Source organism: Microcaecilia unicolor, chromosome 11 (genome assembly GCF_901765095.1).
Source record: "Microcaecilia unicolor chromosome 11, aMicUni1.1, whole genome shotgun sequence".
In the NCBI taxonomy this organism is placed as follows: domain Eukaryota; kingdom Metazoa; phylum Chordata; class Amphibia; order Gymnophiona; family Siphonopidae; genus Microcaecilia; species Microcaecilia unicolor.
This window is the reverse complement of record NC_044041.1, coordinates 102,522,278-102,544,492: the sequence shown is the minus strand read 5'-3', so window position 1 is coordinate 102,544,492 and position 22,215 is coordinate 102,522,278. Positions and strand designations below refer to the sequence as shown.

General features: G+C 48.6%; 1 protein-coding gene across 3 annotated transcripts in view; it reads right to left on the bottom strand.

The window, feature by feature from the left end:
- The window catches only part of LOC115480740 (scaffold attachment factor B2-like), a 205,543-nt gene extending 184,821 nt beyond the window's left edge, over window positions 1–20,722 (bottom strand). For 2 of the 3 annotated variants that reach the window (XR_003943860.1, XM_030219611.1), the window contains exons 1-2: window positions 20,333–20,722; window positions 5,593–5,680 (exon numbers count right to left, since the gene is read on the bottom strand). Coding sequence is in view for 2 of the 3 variants with exons in the window: in XM_030219611.1 (XP_030075471.1) it covers window positions 5,593–5,680; window positions 20,333–20,518 (274 nt within the window). In the remaining variant the exon portion in view is untranslated. The remainder of the gene's footprint in view (window positions 1–5,592; window positions 5,681–20,332) is intronic. The other variant, XM_030219610.1, reaches the window with a different exon arrangement.
- Window positions 20,723–22,215: the final 1,493 nt, after the last annotated feature.

The following is a 22,215-nucleotide window of genomic DNA, read 5'->3' as shown; positions in this document are numbered from 1 at the left end:
CGACACAGGGGGCAAGATCCGGTGCCCCCCTGCTTGTTGACGTAGTACATGGGAACCTGGTCGTCTGTCTGAATTTGGATAATTTGATTGGACAGTCGATCTCTGAAAGCCTTTAGAGCGTTCCAGATCGCTCGCAACTCCAGGAGATTGATCTGAAAATCTGACTCCTGAAGGGACCAAGCCCCGTGAGTGTGGAGCCCATCTACATGAGCTCCCTCCGTCGTCAGCACTTGAGGATGAGGAATTTGGAAGGGACGTCCCAAGGTCAAATTGGATCGAATTGTCCATCGTATCAGGGAATTGCGGAAAGCGGTGGACAACTGGATTGCATCCTCTAGATCCCCCAGCAGCTTGATACCACTGGGAAGCTAGGGCCCATTGAGCTGATCTCATGTGAAGACGGGCCATGGGAGTCACGAACTGTGGAGGCCATATGGCCCAGGAGCCTCAACAACTGTCGAGATGTGATCTGCTGAGACACTCTGGCCAAGGAAACCAGCGACAGAAGATTGTCTGCCCTTGCTTCGGGGAGGTAGGCATGAGCATTCTGCGAGTCCAGCAGGGCTCCAATGAACTCTAGTCTCTGAACTGGAAGGTGGGACTCCCTTCCACTCCCAGCCTGCGTAGCGACGCTACAACGACCACCAGGCATTTGGTGAACACCCAGGGCGCAGAGGCGAGCCCAAAGGGCAGCACACAATACTGAAAATGCTGTGTTCCCAGACAGAATCGAAGATACTGCCTGTGAGCTGGAAGTATCGGGATGTGTGTATAAGCATCCTTTAAGTCCAGGGAGCATAGCCAGTCGTTTTCCTGAATCACGGGAAGAAGGGTGCCCAAGGAAAGCATCCTGAACTTTTCTCGGACCAGATATTTGTTCAGGGCCCTTAAGTCTAGGATGGGATGCACCCCCCGTTTTCTTTTGCACAAGGAAGTACCTGGAACAGAATCCCAGCCCTTCTTGCCCCAGTGGCACGGGCTCGACCGCATTGGCACTGAGAAGAGCGGAGAGTTCCTCTGCAAGTACCTGCCTGTGCTGGAAGCTGAAGGACTGAGCTCCCGGTGGGCAATTTGGAGATCAAATTGAGGGATTATCCCCGCCGGACTATTTGAAGAACCCACCAAGCGGAGGTTACAAGAGGCCACCTTTGGTGAAAAAATTTTAACCTCCCCCCCCCCTCCCCCAATCGAACGGTAGATCGTCCGGCACGGACACTTTTATTGCAGCTATGCTCGCCTGGAGAAAGTCAAAAGCCCGTCCCTTGCTTTTGCTGGGGAGCTGAAGGGGCCTGTCGAGGCGCATGCTGTTGACGTGAACGAGCGCGCTGGGGTTGAGCCTGAGCAGGCTGGCGGGAAGGTGAACTGTACCTACGCTTATTGGAAGCATAGGGAGCATTCCTCCTTCCCCCGTAAAAACATCTACCTGATGAGAGATGCTGAAGGCGCCTGGTGGGAGAGTTTGTCGAATGCGGTTTCCCGCTGGTGGAGCTGCTCTACCACCTGCTCAACTTTCTCGCCGAAAATATTATACCCCTGGCAAGGAACATCCGCAAGCCGCTGCTGGACCCGATTGTCAAGGTCAGAGGCACGCAGCCATGAGAGTCTACGCATCACTATACCCTGAGCAGTGGCTCTGGACGCCACACCAAAAGAGTCGTAAGTACCCCTGGACAGAAATTTACGACACGCCTTCAGCTGCCTGACCACCTCCTGAAAAGGCTTGGCCTGCTCCGAAGGGAGCTGATCGACCAAGTCCGCCAGTTGCTTCACATTATTCCGCAAATGAATGCTCATGTAGAGCTGGTAAGACTGAATTTTGGAGATGAGCAAAGAGGACTGGTAGGCCTTCCTCTCAAAAGAGGAACATCTCGGCCCTGGGCTCATCCGCAGTAACCACTGGGAAGGGAATGGCCGTAGACATTTCCCGCACAAAGGATGAGAAAGACAAACTCTCAGGGGGAGAAAGCTTTCTCTCTGGCGAAGGAGTAGGGTCAGAGGGAAGGCCACAAGACTCCTCAGAAGAAAAATAGCTTGGATCTTCCTCTGCCTCCCACGAGGCCTCTCCTTCGGTATCGGACAGTTCTCTGACTGCAGTCCGAAGCCGAGCCCGTCTCAACCCCGAGGAGCTATGTCCTCAATGGCAATGTCGAGAAGTTGACTCCCGTGCCTGCGGCGATGAAGCTCCCTCCATCGATGTCGACGGAGAGTCAACTTGGGTGGCAGCCGAGGCCGCAAGCAGCACCGACGTCGAAGGCCTCACCACAGGCGGGGAGCCAGCCGCCACCATCGATCGACGGTACCGTAAGTGCAAGCACCACCGACACCGGAACAGACTGTCGCAGCAGCCCTTCCAGGATCCCTGAAAGAATGGCTCGGAGGCGCTCATACTACTACTAAACATTTCTAAAGCGCTACTAGGGTTATGCAGCGCTGTACAATTCAACATAGAGGGACAGTCCCTGCTCAAAGAGCTTACAATCTAATAGACAAGTGAACGGTCAGTCCGATAGGGGCAGTCTGGATTTACTGAAATAAGTGTTAGGTGCCGAACGCAGCATTGAAGAGTGTCTGTCGAGAAAGGCTGTGGAATCGGTGCAGGAGTCAAAGCCAGAATCTGCTGAGGACGAGGAGGCAGTACCAGGCTGTCCGGAGACTGGCGCATCGACACCTCTTGTATGGAGGGTGAGCGGTCCTCCCGGCGTCGACGCTTCAAGGGTGCCAAATCTCTCGACGCCCCACTCTCGGTACCGTGACGAGAAGGGGACCAATGCCGGTACTTGTTTGCCTTCGCTCAAGGCATGTCACCGGTACCCCTCAGTACCAAGGAAGTGGAATCTACACGCCTCCTCAAGGTCGGGTCCAAAAGGGGTCGGTCCCGATGGGCCTGTACCGCAGGAGCCCTCGAGGCATATGGAGACCCACTCAATGGCTCACTGCTGGACAGCCATTATCTGCGCTCCTGAGGTCGATGCACTCTCCGGTGCCAACACCGACCTCAGTACCGCTGTCGAAGTACCGGGTAAAGCTCCAAACAGATGTTCTCGCTGAGCTTGTCTCGACGCTTGTGTCCACTTTTTAAGAATAAGATACAACTTAAACGCATCGGGGCAATGTTCAGCCCCAAGGCACTGGATACACCACACGTGCGGGTCAGTGCCTGAGACTGCCCGGTTGCACCGAGTGCACTTGAAGCCGCAGGCGATCCTCAATGTGGAAAAATAGCAGCGGCAAAATCAAAACTCAGGATGGTGCCAAAAGAAGGGCACAAAAAAAGGGAAAAACCCGTACGAGCGGCCAAAATGGCCGCACACGCAGACGAAAGGAAACTTACTTGAGGGATAAACTAAGGAAAATAAAGTAAACTTTCTTTTTTAAAGAAAAAACGGAACAGCTCAAACGCAAGCCGCACAAGAACAAAAATGAAGAAAAATCGACGAAAAAGCCGGCTAAGTGAAGGCTCTTCTTTTTCTGAGGCAACAGAACCGCCATAAACAGCCGCTCCTGACCACAGAAAAAAAAAAGAAGACTGAAGCAAAACTCTCGCGCTACAGGCGGGAAGATGGCCGCGCCCGCGAAGGCTCTATCAAGCTTTGTTGATAGGAAGATTTTCTGGACCTGGGGCTGCCGTGGACGTCACCCATCAGTGAGAACAAGCAGCCTGCTTGTCCTCGGAGAATGCTATTTATTACTTAATGGAGTATTACTTCTTTGTCCATGCCAGATCAGTCTAGACAAGTAGGCTATGTCCCCCTACCAGAAGATGGAGTCAAACAAAAAAGCTTAGAGCTGACTTCACTGTCTTTATAGAGGGGCCTGGTATAACCTTCAGTTTCAGCATTTCTCTGTATACTAGCACCGGTGGAAATGCTAAACTTAAGCTCCACCATCCTTTCATGAAGTTCCTTGACAGCTAAGCACTCATTGCAGCTGTGACCAGGGCAACCATGCTGGGGTACCTACAGTATCAATCCACCTCCTGAAGGTGGAAAGACTACAACCAGTCCAGAACACTGGACCTCCTGGGAGCTCCATCTGGGACCCCCACTCTACCAAGAAAGGGCTTTATGAAGTGGAAAATGTTTTGGCGGCCCTACCAGAAACCCTCTGGCGGTCAGCCACCTTGGCTTTGGTTCAGTGTCAGAGGCCCTTGGTCCTTCCAATCAAGCAGGAAAGGTCTTTCCACAGAAAAAGACGAACAGAGGAACGCTCTTCCTATTTGGAGGAGGGATTAAGCTTATGGTCCAACAGGTAGGCCACATTCCCTAAAGTAGAATCTGCCACCACCTCCAGGTGTCGATTGGACTTTAGCAAGGGGCCTTCAGACATCTAGGAAGCTCCACTCCTTCAAATGGAGGGGGACCCAGCAAAAGCATGTTTAAATAGCAGAATGTAACAAACGCTTCCTTTGCAGCCTCAGAGGGGGTGCCCACCCAGAGGAGCAAGCAGGGGGACAGAGGACAGCTGGAGTCTCGGGCCGCAGCTGACCCTTGCAGATCAGCAGGTCTCTGTGCAAGGGTCCATCAAAGAAGCAGCAAAGGGAACCGGCAGCTGTACAGAACTGGTCAACTCCCGCAGGTCACATAGCACTTGGTTTTGTGCTTGGCCAAGTGGCCAGTGCACAGAGACCTGCTGATCTGCAAGGGTCAGCTGCGGCCCGAGACTCCAGCTGTCCTCTGTCCCCCTGCTTGCTCCTCTGGGTGGGCACCCCCTCTGAGGCTGCAAAGGAAGCGTTTGTTACAGCTCAACTCCCTAGGCAGGACAAAAGCTAAACCAGGCAATCCCAGACAATTTGCCTGAAACTGAAGGAGAACCCAAGAAACTGCAAGGGCAGCAAGTTGGGGGGGGGGGGGAGATGGGGATTTTCACCCCCTATGGCATGGCCCCATGGAGCTAAGTCATCAGCCTCACCCAGTGGTTACTTGCAGGAGATGATTGGGAGCAGAGGACACAAGCTCCACACACAACCAGGTCCAGTCCATGTATCCAGAAACCTTGAAGCCTACCCTTATGCTCAACCAAGCTTTAAAAATTAAGGCCTGTACTGCTGGGGGTTAGGCAAATGAGCAGAGGTGGAGAAATGCTGGAACTTTCCTATTAGCACCAACATGCTATACTAGTGATATCACTGGGAAAGATCAGTTTCTGTACCTCCCTTTGTTGACAGGAAGGGACAATACTTGCCAGTCAGTATGATGCAGACAAGAAAGTCTTTTGTAGGCAGTTGGAATCTTTCCTTCAGACAGTGGCAGGGCAACGCTCTTGCTTTCTTTGCATGCCTTCTCTGAAGGCCACAGAATGGGTATGCATGTCTAAAGAAACTACAACTTAGATATAGAAGGACTAAATGCTACTGTGACTTCCTCCTGCCAGGTAGAGTACATCCCACTCCTCAGATGGTGTCTCTTACCTCCTTCTCTGCCCCCCCCCCCCCACCCGCTGTGGTGGGAGGGGGAGTCTGCTGCTCGCTGTTAAAGGAAGTTTCAAGGCCTGGTCTACATTAATTGTTAACTCTGCTACCTAATTTTTTAAGAACACTCGCTCCCACACCAGATAACTTAAAAATAGGCTATAGAAAGACTTTGGAAATCTTACCTTTGCCACCTCTCTTTGGAGTTTTCTTGCCAGTCATTTCTGAAGCAAGCTCAATTTCTTCTGGATTTCCCCCTTCTTCCTCAATTGCCTACAAGCAAAACACAACATTTAACAATGCAAAATGCACAGAAAGCAAGGGTGGAAAAATTCCATGCAGTCTGTTCCTAAAAACATCCTGTGTGGACAAATGCAAAGTGATGCACGTTGAGAGGAACAATCCAAATCATAGTTACTTGATGTTGGGTTCCACATTAGGAGTAATCACCAAAGAAAGATCTTGGTGTCATCATGGACAATATGTTGAAATCATCTGTTCAGTGTGTGGTGGCAGCCAGAAAAGCAAACAGAAAGCGAAGTTGCTTACTTGTAATGGGGGTTTCTCTGTTTCCAGTGAAATCTCTTGACAAAGCCTGGGTGCCAGTGCTCTCCCCTAGCTTAGAAGCCTTTTGAGGCTTTAGTGAACATGCATGGGGATTCCTGCATACAAAGCAGCTCCCTCTGTCTAGTTTAGTCCAATAGCTATCCAGAAGAGGAGGGGATGGAGGGTGGGCAAGCGTGGCTGCATTCCTCTGCTACAAGTAACTTTGCATTCTCCAGAGACATGCAGGAAATATGCAGGCAAACTTGATGGTACATCCCAAGCTGATAATATATGGGTGTTTGGTAATTAACTCAGTAGGCGAATGAACAGGTTCCAGAGAACAAACTGGCCAAATGTCATGTACGGTGCCCAGGAGCTTTCCAAGCAGTAATGTCTGGTGAATAAGAGAGGAAAAGTCTATATTGCTGCTTTGCAAAAGTCTAGTAGGGGCATGCTTCTGAGATAAGCAACTGTAGAACTGGTTGCTCCGAGCCTGTACGCAGACACTGGACCTGAGACTAGAAGGCCCGTTTCTCTGTAGCAAAGGTCAGTGCTACCCAGAGAAATATGGTTTACTTAGAGACCAGCAATCCAGGGCTGTTAGAATTAAAAGTAACAGAGTTGGGTAGTATTACATATCACCTAAGCATACTTTAAATAAGAGTAACTCATGCCAGCAGTCTAGGTTGTAGAGAGAGATGCTGCTGCTAATGAAGCATGAGGTGCTGGGAAGAAAGTTGGTAGTACTATTAACTCATTTAATAAGAAGGTGGCAATCTTGATAAGAAACTTTGGATGAATTCGAAAAACTACTCTGATAGAAGAGCTGAGAGAACGAAGGGTATGTGATACTTTAGGGAAGCAAGACCCATCAGTTCAAAAGGTTCTTTCATCAAATGATCCAATACAATAGGTCCCACGATAATAAGCTGTGTATGGAGGGTACAAATTAATGAAACCCCTCAGACACTGTGGTTTGTCGATTGTTGATTTTTTCAACATAAGCTGCAACTGCTGAAAGGTGCAGGTGAATTCATGTAATCTTGAGACCTGAATCTCCTAGTATCATCCATTATCCTTTCCACAATGTTTTTAGTCTCATGCATTATCCAAGGGTCACTAATGTTTCTCAACCTCACACTAACACTATGTTTTTGTCTCACCTAGAATATAAACCGCACTGAACCCTGGAAAGGGGATATTGGCGGTATACAAGGTAAAATGAGTCCTTTTTTCTATTAGTCCCAACAAATCAATCTAGAGACACATGGAGAAATTAGACCTTACCTGCTAATTTGCTTTCCTTTAGTCCCTCCGGACCGGCCCAGGATTGGACTGATGGGTTGTGCACGCCTACCAGCAGGTGGAGACTGAGAAAAAACTCTGACTCTAGAGAGCCAATGAGAGCCCTGGTCATGTGACCCTAGCCTCAGTATTTGAATAACCAAGCAGAAAGGAAAAGAAGGACCTAGATTCTGTGCCCTGAGGAATTCAAGCAGCCAGGAAGCACAAGAGAAACAAACGTGCTTAAACTACGGCTTCGCCGTGACACTGGGCGCACCAACAACTCGGTTCAGAGCCGTGGCATGGCCAATTATCTACAGAAATGTGTATCCCATAAACTGTGTAAGTTGTATAATATTATGAACTGATTTACCAGTGAACTTTGAAAACATTTAACTTGTAGAACATAATGTATTTCCTTTAACTGTCTAACTAGCAGAACAGCTCTGTAGACAACAGTTGCATATCTGTACACAGTAAAGTTCAGTACCATAGAACACGGGAGGGACCTGGGCCGGTCCGGAGGGACTAAAGGAAAGCAAATTAGCAGGTAAGGTCTAATTTCTCCTTCCTTAGCGTCCCTCCGGACCGGCCCAGGATTGGACTGATGGGACGTAACAAAGCAGTAGTCCTAAGGGAGGGACCCCAGCAAACCAAACCCGCTGTGAGTACGCGAGATGCAAAGACGGCCTCCTGACGACAATGCACATCTAGCCTGTAATGCTTAGAGAAAGAATGAAGTGAAGACCAAGTCGCTGCCTTACAGATCTCCGCTGGAGGCACCAAGGAGCACTCCGCCCACGAGGCTGCCTGCCCTCGGGTAGAATGAGCTTTAAGGGCTGCAGGCACTGGTCTGTCTGCCAAGAGATAAGCGGACGCTATCATTTCTTTGATCCATCGAGACAAAGTAGGCTTAGAAGCTGACAAGTCCTTGCGGTGACCAGCAAACAGAAGAAAGAGACGGTCCGAACGACGGAAGTCCTCCGTAACCGCAAGATACCGTTTAAGCACTCTAACATCCAGAGTATGCAACTTTCGCTGCTCCTGCGTTCCGGAGGAGGATCCCAGAATAGGAAGAAAAAACGACTGGGACATATGAAACCGAGATAGTACCTTAGGCAAAAAGGAAGGAACCGGCCGAAGGACCACCCGCTCTTTAGAAAATTCCAGAAATGGAGATCTACAGGAAAAAGCTTGCAACTCTGAGACTCTTCTAGCTGACGCAATAGCCACCAAAAACACTGTCTTAAGCGTTAAATCCTTCAGAGAACATGCTTGTAAAGGCTCAAAAGGAGGCTTTGTCAGAGACGAAAGCACCAGATTAAGGTCCCAAGATGGAAAAACCGATCTGACTGGAGGACGAAGAAGGCTAACCCCCTTCAAAAAACGAGCCACCTCGGGAAGACTAGCCAAAGATTTACCCCTTATTCTACCTCTGAAACAGGACAGAGCTGCCGCCTGCACCTTCAGCGAAGAAAGAGAGAGCCCCTTATCAAAACCTCGCTGTAAAAAGTCTAACATCTGAGGTACTGACGCCCGAAAAGCAACAATGTCAGCTTCTGCACACCAATCCTCAAAAATTCTCCAAGTGCGAATATAGTTTAGAGACAAGTGCGAATATAGTTTAGAGAAGTGGAACGGCGACGAGACTGCAGCATGGTAGAAATCACTGGAATTGAAAATCCTCGCTTAGCTAAACGAGCTCGTTCAAGAGCCAAGCCGTAAGACAAAATCGAGCTGGGTCTGGATGTGGAACTGGTCCTTGAACCAGCAAAGCCTTGTGTGCCAGAAGACGAAGAGGAGACGCCACGGACCGACGTTGGAGATCCGCGTACCAGGGACACCGAGGCCAGTCCGGTGCCACCAAAATGATCGGCCCCCCGTGGTCTTCAATCTTCTGTAGTGGCCATGGAGGAAACACGTAAAGAAGGCCGGAGGGCCATTGCTGCAAGAGGGTGTCTACCCCTGCCGCCCTTACATCTTTTCGGCGACTGAAGAAGCGAGGAACTTTGGAGTTGAGCCTGGAGGCGAAGTGATCTAGTACTGGAAGACCCCAGCGCTGTACTATCAACTGAAACACGCGATCGCTGAGAGCCCATTCCCCGGGATCGAGAGTGTGACGACTGAGGAAGTCTGCTTGCACGTTGTCTACTCCTGCTACATGTGAGGCTGAGATGGCCGTGAGGTGAATTTCCGCCCACGCTAGGAGACTCTCCGCTTCCCGACACAGGAGATGGCACCTCGTACCTCCCTGGCGGTTGATGTAGGCTACTGCCGAGGCGTTGTCCGAGAGAACTCGCACAGCTTTGCCCTCCAGAAGAGAACCGAAGTGCAGCAGAGCTAACCGAATCGCCCTGGTCTCCAGAAAGTTGATGGACTGAGCTGCTTCCAGCGGAGACCAGAGTCCCTGGGTCCACTTGTCTAGGCAATGAGCCCCCCAGCCCCGGAGACTGGCATCTGTTAGAGGTATCCACCGCAGAGGCTCCAACGGCATCCCCACAGTGAGATTCCGCATCCGTAACCACCAAAACAGAGATTCGCTCCCGGAGCCGCAAAGGTAGTCTCATCAGAAGGGAATCTGTTTGAGCAGACCACCGGGCCAGAAGAGATCTCATGTGAGCTGTGGCCCAGGGAACTACTTCTATCGTGGCAGCCATGTAACCGAGAACCTGAAGATAGTCTCGAGCACAAGGTACCTTCAGATGCATCAAATTCAGTATCTGAGACCGGAGCTTTAGAATTCTGCCTTGCGGAAGAAAAACTCGACCCCTCGCAGTATCGAAGGTGACCCCCAAATACTCTAGAGACTGAGAGGGAACCAAACGGCTCTTGGCTATGTTCACCACCCAACCTAGGGACTGCAGGAACGTTACTACTCGCTCCGTGACTTGACAACTTTCTTGATAAGACTTTGCCCTTATCAACCAGTCGTCCAGGTAGGGATGAACCAGAATCCCTTCCTTCCTGAGAGCCGCTGCAACCACGACCATCACTTTGGTAAATGTGCGAGGCGCCGTCGCCAGGCCGAAAGGCAGAGCGCGAAATTGATAATGCCGGCCTAGAATTGCAAAACGCAAAAACTTGTGGTGAGCAGGACGAATGGGAATATGCAAATAGGCCTCCGTCAGGTCCAAGGCTATTAAATACTCTCCCTTCCGAACTGCCACTATGACTGACCGAAGGGTCTCCATACGAAAACTGGTGACCTTTAGAGCGCGATTGACAGCTTTGAGGTCTAGAATAGAACGATAGGAGTCCTCCTTTTTGGGCACTACAAAGTAAATGGAATACCGACCTCGCTTGTACTCGGCAGGAGGAACTGGACAAATCGCCTGAAGATCTAAGAGCCTCTGAACAGTCTCCCGAACCGCACGCACTTTGAGGGGAGAGCGAAAGGGAGACTCCAGAAAGGCGTCTGAAATAGGCCTTGCGAATTCTAAGGCATATCCATCTCGAACAACCTCCAAGACCCACTGATCTGATGTAATGTGGGCCCACCTCTGATAAAACTGAGAAAGCCGAGCTCCGACAGGTACCAGAGAAGGGGCCCTCGCACCTTCATTGGGAAGCACGCGCAGGGGAGCGAAAACTGCCGCTTGAGAATCTGCCTCCTCTGCAGTAACCTCGAAAGGACTGGTTCCTGGTAAAGAAACACGATCTCTGAGTCTGATAAGCTTCATCAGGCTGAAATCTACGGAAAGACCTTAGCCTACCATGTCCAAACAAGGCACCCCGACTGGACAGGCGAGGCCGATCTTCAGGGAGACGAGGCACTTTAGAGTCTCCTAGGGAGTGAACCAATTTGTCCAAATCCTCTCCAAACAAAAAGGAACCCCTAAAGGGAAATTTACTTAACTTAGACTTGGAGGCCGCATCTGCCGACCAACCTTTCAACCAAAGAGAGCGGCGAGCTGCAACTCCCAGGGCCAAAGATTTAGAAGATGCCCGCAAAAGGTCATACAGAGCATCTGCTAGAAAAGCAGAGCCCATTTCAATCTTTGCCACCTCGACATCTATAGCTACGAGGTCATCCGAAGATCTATCCAGGACTCTCTCCGCCCAACGAAAACAGGCCCTAGCCACTAAAGATCCACAAATGGCCGCCTGCACTGCCAGAGAGGAAACCTCAAAATTATGCTTCAAAAGAGAGTCCAAACGCCTGTCTTGTGCATCCTTAAGCGCCGTTCCTCCATCTACAGGGACTGTGTTGCGTTTAGTAACCGCAGAGACCACAGTATCAACCACTGGAAGCTTAAGAAGTGCTTTATCAGCTTCTGGCACCGGATATAGACGAGACATAGATCTAGTAGGCCGAAAAGCAGCGTCCGGGACCTCCCATTGCGCTTTAATGACATCCCAAATGTCCTCATGCATAGGAAAGGTTTTGCTGGAAGCCCTAGAGCCCTTAACCAACAAATCAACCTTACGGACTTGTGAGGCTGAAGGCTGATCATCAAAATTTAAAGTAGTAGACACCATAGCAATAAGATCCTATAAATCTTCCTTATGAAACACTGTAGCCACCGAGGGATCTTCCCCCTGGCCCAAAGGAACAGTGTCAGGATCTAAAGAGGAAGGATCCTCCCAAGCCAGCTCATTAAGTGCTGTTCCTAGCTCTTCCTGCAAAAAAGGCATGTCTGAACTATGCTCTGGTACCAGATCTGAAGAGAACTCACATGTCCTAGGCTTTGCTGCAGTAGGAACAGAACTGACCGTAGCCCCTGACAGCCCCGCTGCTGAACCCTCTCGCTGCATCAGGAAGGCCTGGTACATCTGAATAACAAACTCAGGGGGGAACCCCCCCTCCCTGAGTGGCTGCAGAATGTACCAGAACCTCCGTACTGGAATCTCCCAAAATCGCGGAGTTTAAAGGGCCAGACGCGGCACCCGACGTCAAAGGAGCAGGAGACAAAATGGCCACCGTTCGCGCCACTTTTGCCGCAGGCGCATCAAGAGCTAATCCAGAGACCTCCGAACTAGGAGCGAGGGAGCGCGACGGCAAAATCGGAACTCCCGACGGAACCGAAGCCAAAGTTGGCGGAGGAAGAGAAACGGCGGGGATGTCAATCGCTGTACAAAATTTACAGGCGCCGGAGGCATTAACCCCCCGACGCTGACAGACCGCACACCTTTTCAACTTTTCCGCCATCGCGGAAACAAGCGAGCATGCGCGAGAAAGCGGCAACGCGGTTTGCGCCTTTTTGAATAGACTATATAGCAGCGAAAAACCGAGGGCTGACAGGACCAAGAAGGAAATAAAAGCGGACTGGCTTGCCTTCGTTCGTTTCCCCTTTCTCGTTTTTTTTTTTTCAACAGGTGATGAAAAACCCACACAGAGTTGAAAACAGAGCTGCCTGCTCGTTAAGTCAGCGGGGAACACAGATAGCTTACTCAGCTGTTCAGTCTTTTTTTTTTTTTTTTTTTAAATACTGGCTGCCTCTCCCAAAGGCAATACTCCTTTACAATGAAAGGGTAGCCCTTCCCTTAGTTATTAATAATGCTTTTTGAGGATACACCAGAAGGGAGATGGGGAGGAAATAGGGGCACCCGAGTTTAACACCCCAGAGGCTGAAAACTAAGACACTTAGTATCAGGATTGACCTCAATAAAATTCCTGGGCACAGAAGAACCAATAAAGAGAATAGGAAAAAAATATATACAAATACCAAAAAGAGAGACTAATAGGCTCAAGTCCTACCTGCTGGGAGACTGAGAAAATACTGAGGCTAGGGTCACATGACCAGGGCTCTCACTGGCTCTCTAGAGTCAGAGTTTTTTCTCAGTCTCCACCTGCTGGTAGGCGTGCACAACCCATCAGTCCAATCCTGGGCCGGTCCGGAGGGACGCTAAGGAAGTGGGTTATGTCCCTCTGCCAGCAGGTGGAGATACAGAGAATGAGGTTTGCTATATGTGGTCATGTACAGACAGCTCAACCTCGGTATGAACGATATCAATGCAGTGTCAACAACCTGTCCTCATGAAATAACGCTCCTGTTTCTGCAATGTGCACCAGAACATCATGGCACGGACACAGCTATTTCATGACTGTCATCTCACTATGTTGCTGCTTCCATTTCACTGTTTTTTTGTTTGTTTTTGTTTATAAACAAACCAAATGAAGGAACCTGACTGGAACGAGTACTAGACAAACCTGCATTAGACACAAGGGCAGGCCTCTGGATCGATTTGTAGGGACTAACAGAAAGAAAATTATTAGGTATGGACTAATTTTACCTTCCACAGCGTCCCACAGATCAATCCAGAGACTTGTGGAATGTACCAAAGCAATCCTCAAGTAGGGTAGGGACAAAGCCAGAACTGATGCATCAAAGGCCGTGTCCTGGCGTGCAGCCACATCCAGACAATGCATATATAAGTACATAAGTATTGCCATACTGGGACAGATTAAAGGTACCATCAAGCCCAGCATCTTGTTATCAACAGTGGCCAATCCAGGTCACAAATACCTGGCAAGATCCCAAAAAAGTACAAAACATTTTATGCTGCTTATCCCAGAAATAAGTGGATTTTCCCCAAGATCATGTACGGAAACTCACCCTACAGCCCTGCAAATGTCGACCACAGAACCAGACTAGACTCTGCAAATGAAGTAGCTTGAGCCATCATAGTATGAACCCACACCTGAAGGGGGGGGAGGCTGCTTCGCCATGACGAGGTAGGCCGAAACATCTGGCCACGGCAGCTTTGGAGGCCACAGTCCCCTTATTGTGCCCCGCAAACACAAAAAGTTGATCAGAAAGCTGAAAGCTGTTTGTGGCCTCCAAATACTGCAGAATGCGCCACACATCCACACAGTGCAGTGCCCTGTAGTCTGCTGGATAATCCTCCCGCCGAAAGTCAGGCACCAGGAGTGACTGATTCAGGTTAAAATGAGACACTACCTTGGGCAAAAAGGATGGAACCATTCAAATACAGACCCCTGCCTCCGTAAAACAAAGGAATGGGTCCCTGCAGGGCACAGCCTGCAGTTTTGAGACTTGTCTCACTGAAGCCATGGCCACAAACAACACAGTCTTCAGAGTAAGCTCTTTCAGAGAAGTCCTAATCAAGAGCTCAAATGGAACTTTTTGCATGGCCTTCAATACAAAATTAAGGTTCTATGCTGGTACCACTGGAACCCTAGGTGGTTGCAGGTGGTTAACACCCCCCCCCCCCCCCAAAAGCATACTACATCTGGGTACGCAGCCAGACAGCAGCCCTGCAGGCAGCTGCGTAAGCAGGCCAATGCCGCCACTTGCACTTTCAAAGAGCTCAAGGAAAGACCATCCTACAAAAATGCTAGGACCGAGTGCCTCCACTGCAACCCTGGAGGCAAACACCAAGACTCAAAAGTGCACCACACTCGTATGTAAGCTGTGGAAGTAGAGCGCTTCCACGCCTACAACAGAGATCACCTTATCGGGGTAACCCTTTTTTTCTCAAACGCACCCTTTCAAGAACCAGGCCATAAGACCAAAGGGGGAGGGATCCTCCCATAGGGATGGGTCCCGAGACAGCAGGCTACAGCGGCACATCAGTTGCAGGGGCCGACATCAACTGGACGATATCCGCATACCAAGGCCGCCTGGGCCAATCTGGAGCCACCAGAATCACCGGCCCCGGGGGCCTCGTAATATGCTCCACACAGCCCACCATGGACCAAGGAGAGAACACATACCGGAGCGATCATGGCCAGGATTGAAGTAGTATATTGATCCCTTCTGATCCAAGCTCTCCTCTGCTGAAGAAAGGCTGGTTTTGAGCACCATCAAATCGACTGTCGGGACTCCCCAGCGCACCACGATTTGATCGAACGCTGTCTAAGAGAGCTCCCATTGCCCCGGCTCCAGCTGATTGCGACTAAGGAAGTCTGCCTGAATGTTCAGACCTCCCGCAATGTGAGCTGCTGACAGTAAGGGCAGATATCTGTCCGCCCAGAGGCAGAGAAGTGAAGCCTCGATTGCTACCATTGCACTCCAGGTGCCCCCATCTGTTGACATAAGCAACCATCCCAAGAGAGCCTCGAATGCTCGCAGGACCAGCGGAATTGCTCACAATTCCAGGCAGTTGACTGACAATGCAGATTCCACCGAGGGCCAGGACTCTGGCCCGTCTGTTGGAGACACTGGGCTCCGGGAGGAACACTTTGCCCTTCTGAGTGTCGAAAAGCAACCCTAGGTACTTTACACGCTGCAACAGAGTCAGCTTGCATTTCTTGAAGTTGACCATCCAGCCAAGAACAAGCAGCAGACTGTGCACCTTGTCGGTTGCACTCTCCTTGTGAGATGATGCACGAATCAGCCAGTCATCCAAATACAGATGCACCTGAATCCCCTGCTTTCACAAGAAAGTCATCACAACAACCATGATCCTGGAGAAGTTCTGTGGCGCTGTTGCCAGCCCAAAGGGAATGGCTTGGAATTGGTAATGCTGCCCCAACACCACAAATCATAAGAAACGCTGGTCGAGAGACCAAATGGGAATGTAGGCAGGCTTCTTTGAGATTGAGAGTGGTTAGAAACTCTCAGGGCTGAACCAAAGCGATGATTGATCAATGTCTCCATTCGAAAGTGACGCAACATCACTGGAAGGAACAGCAGAAGGACCTGGCTGCTTCAGTAAAAAGGCCTGATACATCTGAAGCACAAACTCTGGAGGGAATCCACCTTCCTGAATCTCCCCCCCCCCCCCCCCCCCCAGAGCAGGTAAACCGCAGCCCGATCAGTGGGCTGAGGAAGAGGAGGAAGCCCTGTCCTTCATGCTGGATGGAGCTGGCAAAATGGCCATCAGTCCCGCCAAAACGGGAGACGGCACAGCATCAGATATCCGAGCCAGCTGCACTGAAACCGCAGGAACCACAGGAGCAGCCAACTCAAGCGCTGTGCAGTATTTACAGGCGCCGGAGGCTCCAACCCCCCTGACGCTGACAAACTATACACCAGCATAGCTTTTCGGTCATGGCGCTGCCCCGCATGTCCGCCCCCCCCCCCCCCCCCCCCCCACGCGCTCAAAAACAAAAATCAGCCGCCGACTCTCCAAATGTGGAAAGGCACACAAAGCCACGGTTTCTGTGGTTCGCTTTCCCCCCCCCCCCCCTTTTAAGTTTTAGCAGCTGCCTTCTCCTGAGGCTGTAATGCTCTCCTACCAGAGAGACTGAGCCCTCCCCAGCATAGCAAGATAAACACACTGCTGGGGGAATATAGGAGGAAATTCTGGGGAGGGACCCAGTGCCTACAGGTGTAACACCCCAACGGCTGACTGAAGTGTGCAGTGCACCCAGTCACTAATGCCAAGAAAAAAAAAACTCTGAGGCACAGAAAGAAACGAGAAAAAAAACTTTTTTTTTTTTAAACAAATAGAGCTAGAAAAAAGGTAGTAAAAGAAAAGTCCTATAAGAGACTAAAGGGCTCACCTCCTGGAGACTAGAGTCTAGGGCTAGGTGGCCAGGGCTCTTATTGGCTCTCTAGAATCAGAGTTCTCAGTCTCCACCTGCTGGAAGGAGTGCATAACCTATCAGTCAATTCCTGGACCAGTCCAGAGGGACGATAAGGAATGTTTCTTTTCATGCTTTAATAGAAAGATTTAAATATAAAATCATTAGTGTTCGAAGCTTCTGCAGATGAGATCAAAGCCCAAGGGGATAGGGCAGGGATGGGGTTGAAGATGGGGCCTGCGGGGACGGATATGCAGGGACGCCTAATAAGGAGAATGTGGCAATCGTCAGGTATGAGCAGTACCCTCCTGCCTGGAAGATCTTGAACGCAGCTAGACCTAAAGTCACCAAAACACTATCAGTACCACAAACTGCAGATTCAAGACCAATGACACAAATAAGTGCCAACAACTACTGGTCCTGAGTACTACTAAAAGAAAGCCAGAAAAACACGAGCCATAGTACCCGGCTCGCCTGCAGATCACATAGAATAACCGCACTATTAATTTATTTTATTACACAAGCCTATAGCATAAATCGCTGAAAGTCACATGCAGCCCTCAAGATTCCCAGAAGAGGGAGGTGCAGCAGAAACAAGTATGGGAATGCAATACATATGCCCTGACCAGTATTCAGTGGTGGTTTTTTTTTTTTTTTGGGGGGGGTTCAGGCCTTCAATATCTAAAGAAACAAAAGTATCACCCCAAAGCAAGTCACTTAACCCTCCATTGCACCATGTAAGCCGCATTGGATACAAATGTAACCAAAAAAAAGCTGCCAAATTTCATGACATAGAACTGCCCACAGAGTAACCGATCACTTGGAAGGTAAGCAGACACCGTATTCAAAGGCTTTTCGTTTGACAAACGGGGTCAGTAAACATAGCTGCCCGTTAACTGTCCAAACAGCCACTCTGGCACACCCACTGAAAGGTTCTGAATAAAGGCGAGGGAGGCCTAGCCACTAAAATAAGCTGCCACCAGAAGGTCCTAGTGTCACAGAGCCCACAAGGCAGCCAGAGACCAAACTCCGAGAAGACCATGTGTAAGCTTACGGCTCCTGGTGCCAACCGTGATCAGAACGGAATGGCCCAGAAGAGAAAGGAGTCGTGGGACCTATCCTGAAGACGACCCATGGCACAACTTTTGGCTAGAAGCAGGAAACTAAAATGGCCGCTGTCACAGGAAAATCATGCCGAAACATACCTATGTAGTACTGAATGGTCCCTGCCCGTCTGCAGCAAATCTGAAAGTGATAGGCATGAGACTCGCCTTACTACCTTCCACAGTATCATTACTTGTTCCAGAAACATGAAGGGTAGAGAAAAAAAGGCAGTACTCAATATCTCTGCGTACAACCTCCTCAGCATCACCATTCTATACACAGCTGAATGAAGCACTGCCAAAGGGCACGGAAACTCCTCACTCACACAAAGCCGCAGCAGAACTGCTCTCTTCCATATCCTTTTTTTTGTTATTGTTGTGTTGTGATGGAGGAAGGAGATAGGGGATGGAAGATGGACCCGACACCACCAGGTGTACCCCTAGAAAAAGCAGACACTGAGCTTTGATGCCCCTAAACTCAAATGAACTAGGAAACCCGAGAGTAAAACAAAAGATGAGACCAGGAGCTTGTGAGAAGACCATCCATCCACAAGCTGGAGATAGAGAATACTGGCTGACCTAGGAGCATATGTACTATGACAAAAGCTCAGTTTAAAGCTATCACCACCTGCTGGTAGATGGTCACAACCCACAAGTCTCTGGATTCATCTGCTGTTGACAATGAAAAGAAATGATAGTTGTGAGAGGAGAAAATGAGGTGTGGGGGTAGAGAATGAGAGATGGGGAAATTGCATGCAAGAGAAGACTTCAGTCAAAGTTGTGTGTCTAGCAGGGGGCTGGAGAGAGAACTGCAATTAAAGTGAGATGGAACTGGGGAGGCTGGAGCCCGAGGGGGGAAATTTCAGTCCATATGAGGGGGAAATTTTGTGCAAAACAAAAAAAAAACTACTACAAACGCAGAACTTTTCTGAATTTAATATTGTGCTCAAAATTTTCACAGAATTCCCCCATGGAGTAAAGCAAGTACAGAAAAGATAGAAAGAGACCTTACCTTAGAGTGGCACTGAACACAGACTAAGGTCTATGACAGAACAAAAACACCAAGGAGCAGAATGTACAAGCCTAAAGGTCAACCTACTTTTGCTAACTGGACCAGCAGCAAAGAAGGTTATCAAGACTTCACACCTATATCCATGCTGAGATCGTAAGGCCCTGCAAGTTTCTATACTACATCCACATTACATGCCCAATAAGCAACTCCTAGAGGATTATGCAGAATCTGTATACCTCTCAGAAAAAATTCTATGCGGGGACTACTTAGAGATCGAAACAACGGCTATAATAGGAACGGGAAAGGGGGACTTTACAGACCTGCACAAAAATAATGCTGAAGAGATCAGAAGAGCTGAAGATGGAGAGAACATGCAAAAAGCTACAGGAATCGACAAGGACAGGAATAGCTCTTCTGCACTATCAATTTTTAAAAACCACATACTTCATTTTTCCTAAAAGTATCAGAAGATAAATCCTTGTGCCTTGCCCTAATTGTGGACTTTAGTAATTCACATTGAAAATATGAATGTATATAACTATTTCCTGAAATGTAGATACTTTTCTGTACAACTACTCTCATAAAATAAAAATTGGAAATTAAAAAAAGCATACTGCTTACCATTATTTATTTTATATATGGTAATAAATAGAACAAAAAAAAAATTTTCTCTATTTTTATTATCTTTAAAAGTGGACTAAACACGGCTTCCACATCACTTTATTTCGCAACGTCAATTGTCTTTTCCATTAAACTTATGGGGGGGTCTTTTACTAAAAATTAGATCGAGCTACATGCAGCAGAGCCCATTTTATTCCTACGGGCCCTGCTGCAGATAACTCGAGCTAATTTTTAGTAAAGACCCCCTTAGATCTTTTCCGGCAATTACGTTTTTAGGCTGTAAACCGCCTAGCCCTGCTAGTTTAAGATTAGTGTGGTTTAGTAAATCCTGAATAAGCAGACTACCGAAAGTGATGGCTTGCATGTTATTAGTTTTCCGTATCGCATTTTAAGATTCCAAAAAAAGTTATATTGCTAAATAAACGAAATACATAAAAGGTTTTAAACTATGTATGGTGAAATAAAAATTAAAGTTCTAGCCTACATCTTATCACTCATAAGTTAAACAGCACTTTTTTCTCTGGCCGCTGACTATGGAAGGCCTAGAACAAGCGCACCTTACAGCAGCCTCAGTTGGCAGACATCTCATCCTACCGGGAAGACACCTAAAATTATTACCATTCTAAATTTTAATATAAATACAAAAATATTTTATTTCACATTTGTCTTGGGTGAAAGTGCTATTACTTGTATAAGACAAGTAACAACCCGACCCACGTGGTGTCCTCTAGAGCCACCATTAACGCGCTACGTTTTCAAAACCAACAAGGACAACCTATAATTTCATTTCCCGTCTCCATTTCAATGCTCTCTTCATTACTTCTGCGCAACATTAGACAAGGTGACTATAGGCCCTCTTTAGTGTTAAAAAAAAAAACCATAACCCTTTGGGGAGTTATGTAATAACGAGATAAAGACGGGCTCACCTTTCGGAGTCGCTCCATCAAGGCGCTCTTGTTACCACTACTGTCTGCGCCCCTTTTTTTCAGCTCTGCTCTTAAGTCTATTACCCGCAGATCGCTCAGTTTTCGCGTCTCCGGGCTGCCATCCTGTGTCGGGCTCGTTGCTTCTGCCCCGCTCCCCTGTTCCGCCGCGCCCTGGTTCTCTGACATAATCTCCTTCACAAAAGCGTGCTCAAGATACGAAACAGTAAATAACTTTTTACTCGCGCCCCGAAAGTTAAAAATAAAAAAGGTTCCTAGATCGTTTCCCAGTGGATACTCCTCAGATCTCACTTTCCGCTAGCGCCGACGACCCCAAGCCGCACGCGATTATCACTACCACAAAATGGCGCTCGAGCAAAAAGCGCCAACCTACGCACACTCTCCCCTAATCTCGCGCGCGCGAGAGAGAAAACTGTACGTAACTTGTCGCGCTTGCGCGAGTTTGCGGCGGGAGCTATACACAATGAGGTAGGTTTAATAAGAACCTCCTTAAAATCCTAGCCAAGGAGGTTACTCCTTGATCCTCCTCCTAACTCACTCGCCCGCTTCTTTATCTCGCGATACATCATACGTGACGAGAGAAAACGGGAGGGAGCGGGAATTTTCCAAGAGAGAGAGGCTGGTGGTTTACTAGTAAGACTGGAACTTTCCATAGTGGGATGTCGCCATATTAAAACAAATCTCGTTTCTATTTGCTTAGCACCCTGCAAATTATTCCTAGCACGTTACGTACTAAAACACTTTTCCTTTAAACATAAAAAATGGGGGGGGGGGATGTTTACCAAGTTGACCCCCGTTTCTCTTAAGTGTTACATCTTTCTCCCTGCAGATATTTTCTATATTATTTTCCTCCCTTTATCTCCACATGGGTTTTTTTTAACTCAGACTTTATTTATTTCTTTCATCCATCCATTCATGTCTCCCAGCTATCCACCTTTTTAGATCCAACAGAGTACTACTACTATTTAACATTCAGAGTAAGGACATCACGCTCTATAGATAATCTTCCTCTTTTACCAGCAGCATATTTGCGAGGGTTTAAAACAAAACCACATCTAGTCGTAGTTATTCTTTCAGCATTGCTTTTAAAACCGTGGCCACCATGTCCCTCACAGTCCTAGTGGTGGCCGCGGCCGTGCCTGCCCATGCCCACCACTGCCCATATACCCCTCATGATGAACTCCACCTCCCTATGACATTCATTCTTTGACCCTTCCGTCACGAGTCCCGACCCTCCCTCCGTTCATCGAAAATCTATTTTCTACACAGGCAAAAATTAAATGGGAGCTTGTCTTCCTCCCTGTTTTCCATTCCGTTGCTATCTGTGATGCCACAAGCAGATGCACAGTATCGGTGCATGCGTCTGCAGAGAAGCCCAAATTTCTGCAATCTACTGAAGAAAGAAATCTAAGATTTTCTTTTTTAAAGACGCCCAATTCTGCTTGCAGTACACATTGCTGGCAACTCTGTCTTCGTGTTTTTGTTCTGTGTAATGGAGATTGGAGCCAATTACTTGGACAGCGAGTGTGCACGTTAGCTATCAGTACCTTACACCTCCATAGACCAACAGTGCTCCCGATTTTGTGCAAGCTAATGTACCGTTTTCTTTTATTGCAGAATGTTTTCTCAATCTAGGGCACATTGTATTTTCTAAAGCAAGTACTGGTTTACAGCTGTGAACATTTTGCTCAAGCATCCTCAGCAGTGCTGGAGGCAAAGCAAGAAACAGAAATCTTCAAGCACTAGTAACAAGTGGATGAAAAATCAGTGAGAGATCTATAAGTTGGTGTGTTGCTGGCTACTGGTCCCCTCCTACACAGGTTTCCTGTTCTGAAGAAAGCCTGAAAACTTGTGAGGGCCTGTGT